The sequence below is a fragment of the Rutidosis leptorrhynchoides genome, chromosome 5, assembly GCF_046630445.1.
Source record: "Rutidosis leptorrhynchoides isolate AG116_Rl617_1_P2 chromosome 5, CSIRO_AGI_Rlap_v1, whole genome shotgun sequence".
NCBI classification, from domain to species: domain Eukaryota; kingdom Viridiplantae; phylum Streptophyta; class Magnoliopsida; order Asterales; family Asteraceae; genus Rutidosis; species Rutidosis leptorrhynchoides.
In genome coordinates this window covers 316,204,115-316,226,736 of record NC_092337.1, presented here as the reverse complement: position 1 = coordinate 316,226,736, position 22,622 = coordinate 316,204,115, and the positions used below count along the sequence as shown (strand labels likewise).

General features: G+C 32.7%; 1 protein-coding gene across 1 annotated transcript; it reads right to left on the bottom strand.

Annotated features, from left to right (window-relative positions):
• Positions 1–9,577: 9,577 nt before the first annotated feature.
• LOC139850345 (frataxin, mitochondrial-like) lies at positions 9,578–16,452 on the bottom strand. Its single transcript, XM_071839928.1, has 5 exons — positions 16,191–16,452; positions 15,983–16,055; positions 11,973–12,020; positions 11,792–11,886; positions 9,578–9,984 (listed from the first exon to the last, which is right to left on the bottom strand). Exons 1-5 carry the CDS (start codon positions 16,439–16,441, stop codon positions 9,855–9,857), a joined length of 597 nt encoding a protein of 198 aa, XP_071696029.1. The 5' UTR covers positions 16,442–16,452; the 3' UTR covers positions 9,578–9,854.
• Between the last annotated feature and the right edge of the window lie 6,170 nt (positions 16,453–22,622).

Sequence of the window (22,622 nt, the reverse complement as noted above, 5' to 3'; positions counted from 1 at the left end):
ACCAAAACAAGCAGCCTCACAACACCTGCAGTCGACCATAAACCCTCCAAGTAACCTGCATATAATCGATACCTTGCAGCCCTTTTTCTCTTATTTTTCTGTCGACTACATAGATCATAACCCAGCATTCTGTTGTCGACTAAAGCAGCCTTCCAGAACAGCTGTTGCAGTCGACTTATAACCCTACCAAATATCCTGCAAAAACATGCTGTTAGCCCTCCAGATCTTACTGTGTTGTCGAACAAAAACAAGCCAAGAAACCTGCATAGTTTGCTGCTGTGTTATCGAGCCATTCAGACCCAAGAAGACCCTCAATTGGGTCGTTGTTGCTGCTGCTACTGGGTTCTGTTTTTGCGTCCCATTATTATCATCAAATCTTAGTCTCTAATCTTCATAAGGTAGTTCTAAAACCCTAGTTAATCTTGTTCTAAATTTAATTACTTTTAAAGCTATAATTAAGTATTTTGTTATAAGTATTATATCAAGTAAGATGTTGTATGATAAAGTTTAATGAGTAAAAGTTATGATTTCATGTAATAAGGTTAAAAGATAAAAGATGTATGATCACGATTATAGATTAATAAGACACTAGGTTAATTAATGATAATGAATATGATTATAAGAATATGAATAATGACATAGAGTATGAGCAAATTTGTAAGGTTAAAGATTATGATTTTATGAGCTTTGGTTAATGAGTAATAAGATAAAGAGTATGAAAAGGAATTGATTATGAAAGATTAGGGTTATTGATCAATAAGCTAGTTAGTAATAATAGTTGAAGATGAAGATTTTGATCATGATATAGATTATGTGTATGATTAAAAGTTCAAGATTTAGATTATGAATAAGATATTGAATTAGTTTATGATTATGATAAATACTATAAAAGCTTATGATTTTATGTTTATGATAGTAGATTTTGAATATGATAGGTAGTTTATGATTGTATGATTAGTAATGTATGTTGATAATAATACATGTGCATGCATGCATGCATATGTATGTATGTATGTATATATGTATATATATATATATATATATATATATATATATATATATATATATATATATATATATATATATATATATATATATATATATATATATATATAAGTAGGTATATGCTTGTGTATATGCAAATATAAACATAGGTGTATATGTATGAGTATATATGCATGTATATGTAAGTGTGTATGTATGTATGAATGTGTATTATGTAAGTTATATAAGGTTAGTAAATATAATAATAAAAGTAATAAGTATATATATATATATATATATATATATATATATATATATATATATATATATATATATATATCATCCTACACTTATATATATGTAACACGTACACCTAATATACACATATATCACATAGCTATAAACATATATATGTATGAAAATAAATAAAGGATATAGGTATGTATGTATCACATAGGTGTATATCTATATATATAACATATAATGATAAGATTAGATAATAGTTGATTAATTAAAGAATAATAATACTATTAATAGTATAACTTATACACTAAATTATATCGTAACACTTAATTACACTAAATATATTATCACTATTATATATATAACTAATAAGTACATTAATAACTTGTTATGTGTATACACTTATAACGTGAAGGTTATAATTTAAGATAGCGTACAAAGACTACAAACATCACCGCTACTTGTGGCCAAGGGTGATCCTTGGTACCATTGTGGGACACTTGTGGATCTCGAATGCCAAGACTTAGATTCTGGTCAAGAGATCCTGGGCCGCTCGGTAACAATAGATCATTCGAGTGACATGCATGTTAGTAACGAAGTTTGGGCGAGATTGTACAACATCTTTGTTAAGAATTATAACTCGAACATTCTCAAACTAGAAGCTTACTATAAGTGGAAGCTTTCCATAAATAGTAGGTTTCCAAATATAGAAACTTTTGAGAAATAGTAACTTTTCTCGAAAATGGTCACTGTTAATATAGTTTGCTATATTAATAAACAAACTTTGTGTCTATTAGACATTAACTAATTAAACGTTATATCTCTAGGTTGAGATCTCCGATTACATACTCCGTTCATACTACTCGCGTGGAATTACTTATTTGCTACTAAGGTGAATTTCATAGCCCCTCTTTTTACTATTTCTTAACTGTTTTATAACTTTGGGGTGAGACACATGCTTGATTTTAAACTGTTTTACGCTTAGACACAAGTACATGAAAACTTTATTTTGATTAGTTCAAATTGTGCTAACATGCTTTGAGTCATGCTAAATCCATGCCATGATATCGTTAGTTGCTGGAATTTTGGCAAGCTTAGTTATTGTGAGTAGCGCTATTGAGAGTGACGTCTCTATCTGGATGACCGCTGATCAATGGATACATAATAATGATTCAACGACACGAACGTGATGTGTTTAAGGTAACTTATGGTTAGTTTCGATATCATATACCTCAGCACTACTACCGAATTGATTAATCTTTATAACTAAATCTTGTAGTCTAAAAACTTGTTATGATTATTAAACCTATGTTGTTCACTCAACCATTTTTTATTGACACTTTAAGCATGTTTTGTCTCAGGTGAAGATTGCTAAAGATTATTTGCTATTTGGACTTTGCTGCTTTTGGAGTCCGCATTTTTACATTCATATTATTGCATTAAAACATTTTAGATTACATTTAAATTTTAAGGAGTCATTTGTAATGACTTAATACTTTCCGCTGCTTATAATACATTGGTTTTTAATTAAAACGTCTCATATAGAGCCGTTCTCATGTATACATACTTGTGTTATGATATTGTGAAGTCATATTTCCTCGGCCCTCTTTGGGGGTATGACACGACTCTTCGAATCTTGAAGAGTTCGTACCACGTGAAGAGTTCGTACCCCGTGATGAAGTACCCGCATCAGATGAAACGGATTTTCTAGCAATCTTCTTTGATCGCTCTCTTCTCATTGGACATTGAATCGCATCGTCTCCAAATAGCTCCTGGAGGTTGTTTAAGCGATCTTCCCTGAGATTAACTGTTTGGTTTTCGAAAACCTCATCTTCATCTTCTAGTACAGTTTGTGAAGATTTTTTTCTACGCACACCACTACCACCAACTTCAAGTGGAGTATACCACTTCGACCTTTTCTTTAAGAATTCACAAACCACCTTGTAACTCCACGGCTTCGATGTCCGTTGTTGATATATTTGCACCGTTAAGTTATATATGTCTTCCTCGACACGACCGCTACGCCTTGAGTTATGTTCTTCTTCATTATATAAGGCCGCGAAATCTTTGTACGCCTTATCACCTATGACGCCATTTCCCACTTAATTGATCGTCATTTCGTAAAAAAACGGAATCGTTATTTTTAAACTTATTTCGAACTCTGTTGGTACTATTTTCCGTATAGGGGGTAAAAGGTACCAGTACAATACTGTAACAACCTAGCGTTGAGCGATTTGTTGTCGACTGATGTTTGCTCTCGGGAAAGAATCCCTGCAGACCCGGAACACGGATGAGATATCCGTGGGGTGGCCTTATCAGTCTTTGAACCAAGCTGAGGTTGGGTCGTGTAGTGTTCTGTTGCTAAGCGGTTAAAGTTCTAGAGTGAGAAAGTATGTGTGAGAGAGAAAATGTATTTTCTGCTCCCAAAGTTCAGATGTTAAATGTGGTGACCCAGGAGGTCTATTTATAGGCGTAGAATGTCCGAAATTCTCGAAAACACGTGTCAAACGCTGATTAATTCAGTTATGCGATATATCCGGAACCGCCTTTGGCGTCGGCTGACGTGGCTTCGTGCCGCTCACGCGCCTAATCAAGGGCTTAAGCATAGAAGCTGCCTGCATGGCTTACGCATGACGTTGGGCGGCCTGGCTGAGCGTTGGACGGATAATAATAAAAACTGCCATAATTGTTATCTTGTGTGCCTTTCGATCCATTCTTTTGGTATAAAAATGATGCTTTTATGCGTGTATCCCCTATGATACACCATTAAACTCTAGCCCATAATGCCGTATTTTTTGTGAGTTACCATGAACTCCATCTTCCGAGCAATCTATCCAACACGTAGCCAACCAAATTTCTACGGGCGGAGTCCACAATTTTTTAATGTGGTTCTTTTGCAACTTTTTTTCCTTTTCGTTTATGAGTTGTTCGGATCCATACTTGTGGTTGTTGTGTTTCACCACGAATTTCTTCTACTTCTTCGTTATTTAGAGGTGTAAAAGTTGATTGTGATTATGACCATGGTTGCTTATTTGGAAGTTGAAATGGCATAATACCCAGTTGCGAGAATTGAGAAAATTGTGATGGATATTGTTGTTGAAATTGTTGTTGTTGTTGTTGTTGTAATTGTTGATGTTGTATAAATTGAGAAAAAAAGGCCGAATTATTATATTCATGAAGAAGATTTTGTTGTGGGATATTGCCAAATGGTCGATTACCCCAACATTTTGCAGAGAATTTGAGCTCGAACCGGGCATATTTGATGACCCGGAGTTGTAGAGATTACCGGAACCGACCTCATTAGAATCGGGACTTTGAGACATGGTTTTGAATTGGTAAATATTAAAGATAAAAGTGTAGAGAAATGAGAGTGTTTTGTGAAGAAAAAAAATGGAATGGGATGTATTGTTTTTATAGAGTTGTAAAAATTTTATTATTTATAAAATTTATTTTGTATTTTCATCCAAATGCAACGGATATATTTCTGCCACTTTTTCCAACAGCTACCACCACCAACCAATCACCATCGCTGCTTTCGATTTCACGCCAGGGTGATGAACCCATCGCGCCTGCGAATTTTGCCGACCATCACGCCCCACTACAGCGCGATGGTGGCATGATGGTGGTTTCCCGATAGTGATGGCGTCGGGTTAATAGAGGTCTTAACGAAATAAATTACGGAGTACTTTAAAATGTTTTTTTATACATGTTAAAACAATAATAGATCCTATAAAAATCGGTCTCAAATAACTAATACTAGAAAAGTTGGGATGAGTGGAGAAAAATGGTGAGAGATATGTGTGGCCATAAACTAAACATTCTCTCAACAACTTTAATTAAAAACAATATGATTATTAAAGATTCTATTTTTATATTATTTTATTTTATTTTATGGTTGATATTTGAGGTTGTGTGATTATGAACCTCTTCAATTGAAAGCGACAACTTGTACACAAAGCAATGTGTCGTCGACAAAACTCTTTCTTCCTTTCTTTCTCAAGATATGTACATTTCATCCATATATTTGTTTGAACACGTCTTTCATTATCCCTATATACTAATAAGTAAGAGCACACGGTGCCCGTCGTCCCCAATTTTGCCGTCCCTTAAAAATCGACGGTGAGGTCACCGTCGCCGACACCGACTCACCGTCGCCGGGGTCGAATCCCACCGTCGATTTTCAATTTCGGGCCAAAGACGCTGCAAAAAATGACCGTTTGACATTGATATTCGAGAGGACCGTTTGAATTTGAACGTTTTTAATTTTCTTTTTTCCTATAAAAACCTCGCATTATTCTTTCATTTTTTCACACCAATTTCTACAAACAAATCTTTATTCTTCTCCAACTACACATTCTCAAACTACAAAAATCATGTCTTCCACCAAAGTTTCTCTCGACGTACACTACGGGGGCCAAGCGGCGTACGACTGGAAGTCGTAAGTTGACAGTGAAAAAAAATCGTTTGAAGATGTCGAACTTTCCGAGGTTGAAGATTGGACAAAGTTGACCAAGTTTCTTCAAAAAGAAACACCATATGTATTCAAACAAATTGTGTTTTTTTTCCGAAGAAGCGCAAGAGTTGAAGTTTCTGTTTACGGGTAAGCAATGGGATGCGCAAAAAGAGATAGCCCGGACACGACCATGTCGAATTGAGTTGTATCTTGTAAACATGGGCGTTTCTCCGGTTAATCCGGAGTACTCTGATTCGAGTAGCCTTAAATCAGGTTACGTGATCAGGATTCAATTTATTAGGATTTTTTTATCTAAATGTAATCGTATCGTATCCGTTTATCTATGTGTAATCGTACTATTTTAATATAATAATCTTAGTGTGTTTAATTTTAATTTTTTAATTTAAATAAAAATGGACACTGTGGACACCCTCACCCAACATCCAGTCAGTCAATCTCAGTGTACAAAATGGACACTGAAAATGGACACTGAAGAGTACCACGGGCACCTCGTGCTCTAAAGTCAGTAGTGTTCTCTTATGAGTATTATTTCGTTTGTCCTCGAAAGTCATTTCACATTTTTTATTTCTCTTCTAATTAATTTTTAATTTGTTTCTAAATCTAATAATATTGGGATGTGGATTGGAAAAAGTGAGCCATCATAATATCTTAAACGAAAGATGCTCAGTGTCAGTAAAGAAAGAGTGATTTTACTCTCTATGTCCACTCTATAGAGATTTCAGGGCTGAGTGCCGGTGAAATGATTTTTGAGACTTACTCCACTCAATGAAAATTGATTTAGGCAAGATATTATCCCTATATACTAATCAACAAAGTCATTAGTGTTCCCTCTATGGGTACTATTTCATTTGTCCTCAAAAGTCATTTCACATTTTTTATTTTCCTTCTAATTAATTTTTAATTTCCTTATATACTATTACGCACTCAGCTTTTGGTCGTTTGTTTCATAAAAACATCCAAAACGACATACCTCTTCCCCTATAAAAAAAAAAAAAAAAAAAAAAAAAAAAAAAAAAAACCATCTGAATAATCTACTCCTCTCATATCTCCTATTCTGTGTGTGATTCTTCCCTACATCTACGATTTTCGATTCCTTCGAATTAACGCTTGCTTTATTCGCTTTCGTGGAGAACCCTTATTTTGAATCGATGGTTGGGTGGTGCGCTTTCGATTGAACCCTAGGGTTTTGGATTCAGTGTCTTTTTGTCTCTGCGATTACCATCTAACATTGTGGGTTTTGATTATTAGGGTTTATTTCCTTCTTAATTGCTCAAAGGTATTGTCCAGCTTCATCTTTTACAGCTTTTCTTTTTCGTTCCCTTATTTCGATTTTCATTAAATAATAGTTTGCCGTATAATGATATTTGTGTTTAGGGTTGCAGTAAAAAAAGTTTCCGTTCGTTGTTACAGTTTGTTATTTTAAGTTCGTTGACTTTAAATTTAAATGTTAGATATTGAAATGTTGACCCATATCAGCAATGGTATATCCAAGTTGTTTATATGCTTATGGTAATCACTTTTGGATGCATTGTCCGTTTCTTTTGCTATAAGTACACGGATTATAGTTCAGTCATAGAGTCTTGATTTTTGCAATATTGTAATTGAATTGAATAATGAATAATACAATAGCTTTATTTTCTGCTGTTATCATGTAAGTTACATTGTGGATAGCTTAGTAGTTTCGTTTGGCATTTTTGTTTGTATTTTGCAATATCATACTCTCTTATTGAGAAGTTATAATATTAGGTCATACCCTTAATCCTATTGTTTCTGAGAGTTGTTTTTCATCTGATGATGATACATTCATCACAGCTGGTGAGTTTTTCTATTTGTTTCATTTTGATTGCATAACATCACTTTGTTTGTTTATTTGGATTTTCGAACATTTATTTTTTGTTACTAAATCTAATAGTATTAATATTAATATTAATCTTATAGTATATTACTTAATGTAATGTAGTACACAAAGCTTATTATATTATACAAAATACTAATTGTCGTGCTGGGCCCCACACATCTTCACCTACCCCACCCCGCCATTTCATCCCAAAAACATTGTTCAAACCAAATTAAAAAAATGGGTCCGCCCAAACCCGGCGACTTGACCCGGGAGGAAAAACCGAAACCGTCCCCAAATCTTCACCCAATTACATATTCCACCCACAGTCAGGGGGTAAAGTGTAAAACTCATATTCTAATTAAATAATTTAAATAAACTCCACACAAACATTCAACGGACCATATCTTCCCTCTAGCAGCGAGTTAAATTTTTCCGACACCACCGTTCACCAAAATATAACGAACACAACGTGACTAACTATACGCGAAACGGACGTCTTACAAAAAACGTTACATTTTTTGTGCTACCTCTCCTACGTGCACATACACGTACAATAAACAATATTTCGGGCTACCTCTCATACCTACACACACACGTACAATAAACAACCCAAACTAACTACATCATATCGATGTTTCCGTTCCATTTTTAACGCATTCTTACTCTTTTTTCGCTTTTTTACTACTCTGTAGTATATAATATTGTATACATTTGTTTTCAATTTGTTGCTATATTTGTATTACAAAAACTTTATTTTTAGGATGTTGTTGATGGTGAAGAACGTTTAACAGAGAAGGAAGTTGCGGTGTGTAACCCTCAACATATTAGTCTTTTTTTTTAATGGTATATTAAAGATTATATCGAGGGTTTATATTATGGTTTCGATTAGTCTTTTCTTTTTGTTAATAGTAGATTATAGATTATGTCGAAGGTTTATATTGTGGTTTCGATGACTTTCAGGCCGAAAACTGTGTAACCATATAGTAACGTTAAAATGACACTAATCCGCTAGAGTTAAAATGACACTAATTCGCTGCGAAACGCGGACCACAAATCTAGTTTACTTATTTATCACCCATAATAAAATTTGAATAAGTAAAAACACATAAACGGATACGTTTTTCACGTTCATGTTACCTGGTGAAGAGAAGTATTTGCTTACCTATTTAACAATTCCAACCCTTTTCCTGACTAAATACGTTGTGAGGTTCGAAATATGTTATTTATAGTGTTTGAACCTAAGACTTCTTGCGAGTAACTCACAGCCCCAACCACTAAACTTAGTTAAAATTTTAACAAGTACAATATATTAAGTTAATCTTATTCTTCAAATAACACTTGTATCCTTTACTATAATTATTTATATTTAATCTTTATTATTTTACAATAATTTAAAGTTTACAATGAACTATCACAAGCAAATAATGAACAATCCAATAGGTTTACAATTAGAAAATTCAATTATTAAAGAGTTCATGTTATTTTATTTTTCTTTGGATTAAAGCTATAAATAGAATATATATACTTTCAGGAATAAATAGAGTATATATACTTTCTCAAATATCCCGATTTAACTATATATACCAATTTTTTGTCTCACATTCGACTATATACTTTCAAAAATTGTAGTAATATAAACGATTATATTTTTATAACATTCAACCAAAAAAATTGATGACGTGTCATCATATTTATAGTTTACATTGGAATAAAAAAAATTATATAACCTACATTGGAACAAAAGAAAAACTATATTTAATCTACGTCACCTTTATAAAAAATAAAAAATTACACTTAATTTTTTTTTACCGGTTGTATCAGTAATCCAATTGTTGACATGAGAACACATTTTGAAAATATATAACCGATAGTGAAATGAAAATGAGTATATAGCCTACATTGGGACATATGAGAAAGTATATAATCTATTTGTAGCTTTAACCCTTTATTTTTCAGATTAAAAAAAAAAACATAATAACATTTAACTATCCAAAGATCAACTTCAAAGTCCATGTTACTTATATTCTTGTTTACAAATCAATAATTCACGTGTTAAATTAAAATCGAAGAAGTAAAGAGTACTTGATACTTTCTGATGTATGACCTTATATTACAACTACTTTAACATTTATTAACTAACACCACACTTATGTCCCCTCTTTCAACAATCCACTCAGTTTCAATTTCCTCATTTCATTTTCAAAAAATTTGTTGCACCAACCAATCCTAATCACATAAAGTTTACTGCCCATGTGACACAATTGAATAAAATTAAAATTTCAAATATAGGCATATAACATGAATATGCAGAGTTCAGGAGAGTGTTATGGACTCGCCACACAATTGCTTGATTTCGGTTTCGAGCGTGTCCAAAAGTTTAGCCTTCGTGCGTCTGTATATCCAAGTTTTGGTATACTGATCCCAGTCAAACCTTGAAGGACCACTGGATGAAAACAATGATATAATGTCACTATTAGAAAACAAGATCCTAATGGGAAAAAAAAAAAAAAAAAAAAAACACTTAACATATTGAAATTTGTGTTTAACATTGGTAACACTGTCTAGTAAGAAAAGAAATAGCTATAACGAATGCTATAAACATGGGGCGTTTTTTAACATATACACCAGATCTGCTAATATGACTAATAATATTTTTTATTTATTATTTATTTTCATAATCTATCTATATGCAAAGTCAAACATACAACAACAAAACTCAATCTCACATAAGTCGGGTATGAGGAAGGTAAGATGTAGACAATCCTTCCCCTATCCGAGAATAAACACAAAGTCATTTTTCCACCCAGAGTGCAAAGTCAAACATGAGGAACAATTAGGTTTGACGGTACACGTATTTTCGTATCAAGATGATCCGGTACGATTACATGCAAAGCTTACTTAAGTTTGCTTATCGCTTATATCTTTAGGGATATATATCTGAACACCGTCTAGGATGTTTTATCTAATTGCTTCAAATATTCATTTCAATATCGAAAATTAGATCCCATTCACATTCTTGAAGCAGAGTTTGCATAGCATATTGACCAACGAAACTACTTGTCTATTTATCTGATTACCACTATTAGTGTCTTTCAAGGTAGTTGAAAATGACCATTCCTTAATAGTTGAACCTTAGAACTTACATTAAAGCGTTTTGGTGGCTTACCTTTCAATTTCTGATTTACATTTTATTATACCTTGCAAACAGGTCGAGATGGGTCGCGTTGGGTCAAGGATCAAATGGGTTTGGTTCGAAATGGGTCATGGGTCAAAATGGGTCATGGTCAGAATTAAAATGGGTCGAACGGGTTAGGTTGAGACACTGGTTGGTTGGGAAAAGATGATTTTATTGACTGTCAACTTCTTTAACAGCTTATAACAAAAGAATTAACACTTTCGCTAAGATAACTGCATGGTTTCCAATATATTAAAAAAAGACCACAAAGCATATACATTTATGTGTCCATGTGTGTGGCTCGAGCATAAATATGATTGTAAAAGTCGGTAGTCGGGAGTAGCCGGCCTGAACAGGGACTAATCGGCAAGTTGGGGACTAGTAGGATTTGACTTTTCTTACATTCAAAAAAAAGTTGACCAACTTTGACCGAGTTAATCCCACTTTAACGGACTAAATCTGAGTTTCACTAACTAGATTCGACTTTTGACCGATTTTAACCCTTTGACCATGATCCGACTTGTTTGACTGATTTGTGCTTAGTCGAGTTGGACTACATCTTAAACTGGACTAGTCAGCGCCAAGTCAACCTACTAAACCGACTTTTACAACCCAGGAATAAATACATGAAATATCCGATGAATTTCATTATTCACATAGTATTATTGGTTAAAAGTTGATCATCAATAAAAAATAACGATTGTAATATAAAATTTTACGCAGATAGTGGTAGAATTCCTAAACAGATGTTCACGTAACAGTATAAAATATTTAAAGAACACACAAAAGATCAAATACTCCCTCCGTCCCAAAACAAATTGTCCACCTTACTATTTAAATATGTCACAAACTAATTGTCCACTGGTAAATATAAGTACTAAATATCATTGAACTTCCCAATTTACCCCCATTTATTACTCTTAATCATTTATCTCTTAAATAAATCCAATCAAACTCACTTTGAATATAAGGGCAAAACTGACATTTATCAAACATATCTTAAATATAACAAATAATCCTAGGATACTTAATAAACCAACGTCACATCGAAATGGTTTATGAGAAGAGTTTGTACCTAACAGGAGAAGACATCCAAATTTGTCGGTTGGGTGTCTGTTTGTTCAGAACATAAGTTCCAAGGTCACCAAACTTCACGGTTAAAACTTGGTTCTGTAAAATCGAAAAATAATATCGCAGCTATTCAACACCTTGATTAATAATATAAAAAATCAAAAATACATGGAAATCGAACTAACCCCATAGTCTATGTCGAAACCATCAGTATCCACAGAATCCCCATATTCCTGTTAAACAACGATGAAATAGAAGGTTAAACAAAACTACAATGAAAACAAAAGTCATACTAACATTAAAATCTGTATTAACTAAGATTTAAGAATAAAAAACACTCTCTTTTGTGCTTAAACACATAAGGAACAAGTTGACAAAGTAAGTTATGTCCACTAAATAAACAGTTAGTCAAATGAAAAAATTAGTTCAGAATTTTAGTTAAGTTCATATTTGTTTTATCGTGTATTAATAATCTTATAATTTTTTCTATATTACATGTACAAGAAACATAGGACTATAAATACAATATGCAATTACAGCTACAAGTTGATGATATTAGTTAGAGTAGCTCATTTCCGTGTATAATATGAAAATATGAAATCTTACAACAAATTAGGTTGAAGGAAGTGTTCAAAAGTAAATAATTACAGCCTAGCTTTAAAAGTTAAGTACGAAATACACTATAGTAAGAAAGTTGAACTCTTCAAGTGAGAGTGTAGTACAGTTATTTAGATATTATAAATGGTTTTTTATATCTAATTTATGCTAACACACTTTTATTAGGACAATTCCACTAAATTAAGAGGTATGCAGTAGACTATTGTGTCTATATATATATGTATCAGCTATAAATAAAACAGAGAGAGAGAGAGATTGTGGTTCTCAGTTACAAATGAAACCCTATTACTTTAAGTATAACATTGATTTATAATCTTTGAGGAATTCATTTGAGTCCATAAATTATGTTGAGATTCAAGGGACCATTGAGAGCGCGACACGTGTCGCGAAAATCACATGTGATTGAAAAAAAATTCAAAAATTTTTTTTTTTTGAAAAAAAAAAAATTTTAATTTTTTTCGTAATTTTTAAAAAAAAAAAATTTTAAATTTTTTTTTTTACAATCACATGTGATTGAATTGTATAATCACATGTGATTGAATTTGCCATGCGTAATCACATGTGATTGGGTTTACAATCACATGTGATTGGGTTTACAATCACATGTGATTGACATGCATAATCACATATGATTTTTTTTTTTTTTAAATTTCGAAAAAAAAAATTTCGGAAAAAAAATTTGAAAAAAAAAATTTTCGAAAAAAAATTAAAAATAAAATTTTTCGAATTTTTTTTTCAATCACATGTGATTTTCGCGCCACATGTCGCCATCTCATTGGTCCCTTTGTTTTCAAGCAAATTTATGGATGCAAGTGATTACAACTCTCTAATCTTTATGCAAAACTACTGAAATTAAGAGTCTTTCCAGAAATTATGGGTTTGCCATTTACGTAGCAGTTAATTGACACCGGGTCAATGAAGAAGGGAAAAAGGTCATAGTTATTTGGCATAAACATGGAGATAGAGCTCATGTTATATGGAATCTTGGAGCAGAAAAAGCAATTTGCAGCTGCATTTATGCACGATAAAGCGTCTATGTGAGCATGTTTGCAAGGTTATTTGATATACTTTACGAACAGGGTATAGTTTCGTGTGTTTATTTTATTATAAGTTACTTTTAAGTGTAGGTTAACACACAGCAGGTTAGTTACATAGATATAACAGCTAGAGAGCAAAGCTAATAGTGAAAGAACATGGAGTTGCTACAGATTTTATAGTTAACTCACTAGAATAATTAATGGTACGAAATACACAAGAGAGATAAAATTGGGATATAGGCAATTAACAGTGTTGTAAAACTTGGCCAACTCGGCCGAGTTCTCGGGGACCAGCCGAGTTCTTGGTGCCCAACTCGGTCAACGGGCGAGTTTCTAGGCCAAATCAAGGAGTTCTCGGCTAATTAGGGGAACTCGGTAACTCGGCAACTGGGTAATAACTCGGAAACTCGGTCAAAAACTCGGCAAATTAGTCAAAGCCTATTAGAATTAGAATTTATATTACAACATACTAAAAAGTCAAAGTAAGTCAACAAGCAAGTTCTCCCCGAGTTGCCGAGAACTCCCCAAAAATGTCCGACCAAGTTCTCCCCGAGTTCCGAGGTCTCCAACCTTGGCAATTAGAAATCAAGTTAAGGGCACAGATCAGATTATCTTGGCATCTTATTATCAGGAAACTTATTATCAGGAATTGGGATATAGTCGATCAGACATCAAGTTAAGGGTACGCATGTTGCAGATAAAATTATCTTGGACAATTATTATCGGAAGTTTTAAACTTATAGTGACCTAAACTTCAAAAAGTTTGAATTTGTAGTCCTCTTTCAGAGGTAAACATAACCCACATAGAAGCCAAACTTTTGAATATTTAATGGTGATATATAATATATTTGTTCAACATATTAAATATTATAGATGTCATACATGGTGGGTCGGGTTAGCATGAGTTATTGAGTCGACAGCAAGCGTCGATTTATGGGCGACTTGACTAACTCTTAGAGCCCAAATTAATTTTCAGGCAGGATTAAAAACCCATGGAAATTTTATTTTACCATTTTCATGGCGTCTCAATTTTATTTTTAATTTTTTTATTTAAAAAAAATAATTCTACTTATTGGCCAGAGGTCCACCCGTAAGCAATCTCTCTATCCGTCGATAGAGAGAGGGATGACGTTCTCTACTTTTGAGAGTTTTTTCACTCTGGGTGGAGAAATGACTTGTCTTTATTCTCATATTCTCAGATAGGGGAAGGATTGTCTACATCTCACCACCCCCATACACCACTTATATGGTATTGGCTATTGGGCTTTGTTGTTGTTGTTGTATTAATGTAATGGTACGTATATTTAGATATGTATTATGTTTCAGGTTCTACGAGAAAATACTGTGAGAAAGTTTTAGTTGTTCTCTTCAGGTCGTTACACTTATTGCAACATCTCATTCCAAGTGGTGCAGGTGGTGGAGACATATGTTAAATCTAAGTGCATCTAAAAAACGACACTATCGCATGATACATATTGTACAAACGTACATTTTTGTTTATCCAGGATCAGAGAACATAACTCAAATCAATTTATTGTCTACATATCAGCTTTTACACGTATAAACGTATTGCTCTACTTAGGTGTACTTGCTCCTTACAGCTTTTAAGGTTACAATTTTCAATTGCACTAGGAATGTGATAACTGTGTTGATCCCCACACATATCTGTTTATTTTATAATTTTAAAAGAGTGTACCAAAAACAATGTTTAATTTATGAATTGATTGACATTTCACTGTACATCTTTTCTTTACTGTTGTAAACAAAAACCACATTAAATCTCATATATAAAAAAAAGTAGTCCCAAGCACCGCCTAGGTATACACTAGTTAAACTAGGTGCAAAATATAGCAGGGCCAAGCAGATCTCATGAGGCATAATGCTGATTTATGAAAAAAGGGTAGAACTTCATACAATCAAGTGTACGGTAATGAGGATTCAGAAAGATAGTAAGGGTGCGTTTGATTACCTCTTAATGGAATGGTTCAACGTCGAATGCTGAACCATTCAGCATTCAATGCGTTTGTTTCTGACCTCTGAATGATACATGGTGTTGAATGGTTCAACATTCAGTGTTGAACCATTCAGAGTTGAAATACTCTCTTAACCATTAAGCACCTAATTTTATATAACATCCTCTTCAAATTATATCAAGATTACTTATTAAACAACTATATTGTTGTTTATTCACGCAAAATATTAATAAAAGTTATTTTACATCATTTATATTGTTCATTCTTATCAAACAGACTATTGTCATTCGGAACAAACTTCATTCGAAACCTTTGAATCATTCGGATTATGAACCATTCAGCACACATACAGCTGTGATTTGTTTCAGGAAGCAATAAAAACGATGAGTCGAAGACACACTTTATACACAGGATTTTTTTTTTTTTTTTTACCAAAATAATCAATTAAAGTATACACAAAAGTATGGAAAAAGCCATGTACTATAGCACTAGCCCTAATTGTTATCTAAACATCCAAACCTAAATCAACACGAAGTGTTTGTTTAATTATTAGATCCGATTATTTACCTCAATCTTCTCTAACAAATCATACATTGTTGCATCTGCCAGTTCATGAAATTCATCCTCTTGTAGCAAAGCACTGTATCCACATTAACAAAATATTAGCAATCAATGACACAAAATTCACACAAGCCTATTAGTATCCATTTCCATTTCAAATATTAAAATAGGTATAGATTTAATATGTAAAACCTAGAATGATAAAAAAACAAACCTGTAATCAACGGCAGTAGGTCCTTGAGATAGAACTTCATTAAAATTAGAGGTCTGAGAGCATAAATTTCTACTACAACCACAAGTATTGTTATAACTAGTTATTAGAATTAAAGAAGATACAGAGTGACGAACAAAATTGGAATTATGAAAATGAATTCTTATAGAATTTGAAGAGGATGATGATAATAAACGTGAATTGTATATGGAGTTAAGCGATGTTGATACTCTTTTCAGTAATTTTGAGGACATTGTTAGTTAATTTTGTATTTTTGTAGGTTTTGAGCTCAAATTAAATTGAAGAAAGGAGCACGTATGAATCGAGCTATATTCTTGGCTTGTGTATCTTGAGTTGGGTGTTAAGAAAGAAACTTGGGCCACTATTAGGCCCAATAGACATGAGACAGCGGCTCCATTTCAAATATATCCTAAAATTACGGGTCACACACATCACATACGGTACGTGATATTCTGTGTGTGGTGCGTGTTTCCTAGATCTATGACTGGTTTTACCAGCACATCAGACCATTCACCATGTACGATGTGTGTTGATCTATGCGTGATGCGGGGTGCGCGTTGTGAGGTTTTCCGCCACTTACGTGGTTGATAACGTCACAAAAATGAGTTTTTCGCTTTTTGCACAATATAACTAGACTATGTTTAAACAACATCAACATCTAAACAACAACTTCAATTAATATATCACATATACGCACGCAATATCAAAAAACTTAAAAACTTAGACGTGCACCAAGTGTTCGCCGAAATATCCTTAAGAAAAAACAAATCAAATGAACGGAATATTGATTTTACTCATTGTTAGACATTGTAGAAGATTTGTCAATGTTCAATTTCTTAATCAACAACTTTTATAGGTTGGATTTGAGGGATTTACTTCAAAAACGCGAATCGAGGGTTTTGGTGCGTTCGTGCATGTTAATAGGGGTAATCACTGTAGTAGGTTGAAGGGTAAATGGCACCGAGTAAGGATCAAGTCAAACAAATGATGATTCATCACAGATCTCCGTTTTGGTGCGTGATTTGTGTTTTACGTGCTTGTGAATAAGAATTCTTTTAGAATTTGAAGAGGATGATGATAATAAACGTGAATTGTATATGGAGTTGAGCGATGTTGATACTCTTTTCAGTAATTTTGAAAACATTGTTACTTAATTTTGTATTTTTGTAGGTTTTGAGCTCAAATTAGATTGAAGAAAGCGAGTACGTATGAATCGACTTGGCTTGTGTATCTTGAGTTGGTATTAGAAAGAAACTTGGGCCACTTTTAGGCCCAATAGAAATGAGACATGTAGTGACCCGAACTTTTCCATGTTTATATATTAAATGAAAACTATATTTACATGATTAAATGTTTCCAACATGTTAAGCAATCAAACTTGTTAAGACTTGATTAATTGAAATGAGTTTATGTAGACAATTGACCACCCCGTTTGCCTGATGATTCACGAACGTCATAACTTGTGATGATTATATAATCATTTTATTTTTTTATGATGTAAGAATTTATTTTATATATATATATATATATATATATATATAAGAAGAAATACAATTAAATCAAAGATGTACAAGTAAAATACTATTTGCAACAGTAAATTTTCGCTTTCCTACAGTAATACACTATTTGCTACAGTAAATTTTCGCTTTGCTATAGTAAAATACTATTTGCTACAGTAAAAACTATTTGCTGCAGTAAAATACTATTTGCTACAATAAACACTATTTACTACAGTAAACACTATTTACTCGTATTCAATCCGTATTCGTACTCGTACAATACCCAGTTTATAGACGTATATACTATTGGTATATACACTCAATGATCAGCTCCTTAGCAGCCTTAATGAGTCATCAAACATGTGGAAACCATTATTTGGCAACTAGCATGAATGATTACACTAAAAATCAAACTAATGGAGCCTATATACACATGCATACATTCACGTGAATGATGAACACACACACACATTTTCAATCAACTTCCATACATCAAACTCATATCTCTCAAGTTCTCTCTTGATGTTTTAAGTGTTCTTCATCATCTTTATCAAAATCTACATCAATCTAACTCATAAATTGATGTGTGAAATCGCATCTATTATTTATAATGGGAAAAACCGGTTTAAAGATTTACTACACACTAACGGGCAGTGTACCCGATCGTGCAATAGTATAAAGTTGGTAAATCCAAGATCGTTCCAAGGACAGTTTAGACGTGAAAATTAAGATTGTAACTAATGAATTAAACTAAGTTAAATCTAGAAAATTGAATTACGAGATAATTTGTTTGGTTGGCTATTTAACGATTAGTCAAAATCAAAGATAGCTTTAATTAATAACAAGATTGAACAATATTTTTGGTGTTTTCAGTTTTAAGCTTTAAAGCAAACAAACGAGTAAAATAAGATAGTTGTAAACAATTAGAAAAAAACGAATGTTTGTCTAGACCTTTTTCACCTAGTATTGGATGCATTTAGATTAAGCCCCAGTAATTATATAACTTATGTGAATTATGAAATGTCCCGTTCTTATTGATTAAAAACGTTCCATATTAATTGATTTCGTTGCGAGGTTTTGACCTCTATATGAGACGTTTTTCAAAGACTGCATTCATTTTTAAAACAAACCATAACCTTTATTTCATAAATAAAGGTTTAAAAAGCTTTACGTAGATTATCAAATAATGATAATCTAAAATATCCTGTTTACACACGACCATTACATAATGGTTTACAATACAAATATGTTACATCGAAATCAGTTTCTTGAATGCAGTTTTTACACAATATCATACAAACATGGACTCCAAATCTTGTCCTTATTTTAGTATGCAACAGCGGAAGCTCTTAATATTCACCTGAGAATAAACATGCTTTAAACGTCAACAAAAATGTTGGTGAATTATAGGTTTAACCTATATATATCAAATCGTAACAATAGACCACAAGATTTCATATTTCAATACACATCCCATACATAGAGATAAAAATCATTCATATGGTGAACACCTGGTAACCGACATTAACAAGATACATATATAAGAATATCCCCATCATTCCGGGACACCCTTCGGATATGATATAAATTTCGAAGTACTAAAGCATCCGGTACTTTGGATGAGGTTTGTTAGGCCCAATAGATCTATCTTTAGGATTCGCGTCAATTAGGGTGTCTGTTCCCTAATTCTTAGATTACCAGACTTAATAAAAAGGGGCATATTCGATTTCGATAATTCAACCATAGAATGTAGTTTCACGTACTTGTGTCTATTTTGTAAATCATTTATAAAACCTGCATGTATTCTCATCCCAAAAATATTAGATTTTAAAAGTGGGACTATAACTCACTTTCACAGATTTTTACTTCGTCGGGAAGTAAGACTTGGCCACTGGTTGATTCACGAACCTATAACAATATATACATATATATCAAAGTATGTTCAAAATATATTTACAACACTTTTAATATATTTTGATGTTTTAAGTTTATTAAGTCAGCTGTCCTCGTTAGTAACCTACAACTAGTTGTCCACAGTTAGATGTACAGAAATAAATCGATAAATATTATCTTGAATCAATCCACGATCCAGTGTATACGTATCTCAGTATTGATCACAACTCAAACTAAATATATTTTGGAATCAACCTCAACCCTGTATAGCTAACTCCAACATTCACATATAGAGTGTCTATGGTTGTTTCGAAATATATATAGATGTGTCGACATGATAGGTCGAAACATTGTATACGTGTCTATGGTATCTCAAGATTACATAATATACAATACAAGTTGATTAAGTTATGGTTGGAATAGATTTGTTACCAATTTTCACGTAGCTAAAATGAGAAAAATTATCCAATCTTGTTTTACCCATAACTTCTTCATTTTAAATCCGTTTTGAGTGAATCAAATTGCTATAGTTTCATATTGAACTCTATTTTATGAATCTAAACAGAAAAAGTATAGGTTTATAGTCGGAAAAATAAGTTACAAGTCGTTTTTGTAAAGGTAGTCATTTCAGTCGAAAGAACGACGTCTAGATGACCATTTTAGAAAACATACTTCCACTTTGAGTTTAACCATAATTTTTGGATATAGTTTCATGTTCATAATAAAAATAATTTTCTCAGAATAACAACTTTTAAATCAAAGTTTATCATAGTTTTTAATTAACTAACCCAAAACAGCCCGCGGTGTTACTACGACGGCGTAAATCCGGTTTTACGGTGTTTTTCGTGTTTCCAGGTTTTAAATCATTAAGTTAGCATATCATATAGATATAGAACATGTGTTTAGTTGATTTTAAAAGTCAAGTTAGAAGGATTAACTTTTGTTTGCGAACAAGTTTAGAATTAACTAAACTATGTTCTAGTGATTACAAGTTTAAACCTTCGAATAAGATAGCTTTATATGTATGAATCGAATGATGTTATGAACATCATTACTACCTTAAGTTCCTTGGATAAACCTACTGGAAAAGAGAAAAATGGATCTAGCTTCAATGGATCCTTGGATGGCTCGAAGTTCTTGAAGCAGAATCATGACACGAAAACAAGTTCAAGTAAGATCATCACTTGAAATAAGATTGTTATAGTTATAGAAATTGAACCAAAGTTTGAATATGATTATTACCTTGTATTAGAATGATAACCTACTGTAAGAAACAAAGATTTCTTGAGGTTGGATGATCACCTTACAAGATTGGAAGTGAGCTAGCAAACTTGAAAGTATTCTTGATTTTATGAAACTAGAACTTTTGGAATTTATGAAGAACACTTAGAACTTGAAGATAGAACTTGAGAGAGATCAATTAGATGAAGAAAATTGAAGAATGAAAGTGTTTGTAGGTGTTTTTGGTCGTTGGTGTATGGATTAGATATAAAGGATATGTAATTTTGTTTTCATGTAAATAAGTCATGAATGATTACTCATATTTTTGTAATTTTATGAGATATTTCATGCTAGTTGCCAAATGATGGTTCCCACATGTGTTAGGTGACTCACATGGGCTGCTAAGAGCTGATCATTGGAGTGTATATACCAATAGTACATACATCTAAAAGCTGTGTATTGTACGAGTACGAATACGGGTGCATACGAGTAGAATTGTTGATGAAACTGAACGAGGATGTAATTGTAAGCATTTTTGTTAAGTAGAAGTATTTTGATAAGTGTATTGAAGTCTTTCAAAAGTGTATAAATACATATTAAAACACTACATGTATATACATTTTAACTAAGTCGTTAAGTCATCGTTAGTCGTTACATGTAAGTGTTGTTTTGAAACCTTTAGGTTAACGATCTTGTTAAATGTTGTTAACCCAATGTTTATAATATCAAATGAGATTTTAAATTATTATATTATCATGATATTATCATGTATGAATATCTCTTAATATGATATATATACATTAAATGTCTTTACAACGATAATCGTTACATATATGTCTCGTTTAAAAATCATTAAGTTAGTAGTCTTGTTTTTACATATGTAGTTCATTGTTAATATACTTAATGATATGTTTACTTATCATAGTATCATGTTAACTATATATATATCCATATATATGTCATCATATAGTTTTTACAAGTTTTAACGTTCGTGAATCACCGGTCAACTTGGGTGGTCAATTGTCTATATGAAACATATTTCAATTAATCAAGTCTTAACAAGTTTGATTGCTTAACATGTTGGAAACATTTAATCATGTAAATATCAATCTCAATTAATATATATAAACATGGAAAAGTTCGGGTCACTACAGTACCTACCCGTTAAATAAATTTCGTCCCGAAATTTTAAGCTGTTGAAGGTGTTGACGAATCTTCTGGAAATAGATGCGGGTATTTCTTCTTCATCTGATCTTCATGCTCCCAGGTGAACTCGGGTCCTCTACGAGCATTCCATCGAACCTTAACAATTGGTATCTTGTTTTGCTTAAGTCTTTTAACCTCACGATCCATTATTTCGACGGGTTCTTCGATGAATTGAAGTTTTTCGTTGATTTGGATTTCATCTAACGGAATAGTGAGATCTTCTTTAGCAAAACATTTCTTCAAATTCGAGACGTGGAAAGTGTTATGTACAGCCGCGAGTTGTTGAGGTAACTCTAGTCGGTAAGCTACTGGTCCGACACGATCAATAATCTTGAATGGTCCAATATACCTTGGATTTAATTTCCCTCGTTTATCAAATCGAACAACGCCTTTCCAAGGTGCAACTTTAAGCATGACCATCTCTCCAATTTCAAATTCTATATCTTTTCTTTTAATGTCAGCGTAGCTCTTTTGTCGACTTTGGGCGGTTTTCAACCGTTGTTGAATTTGGATGATCTTCTCGGTAGTTTCTTGTATAATCTCCGGACCCGTAATCTGTCTATCCCCCACTTCACTCCAACAAATCGGAGACCTG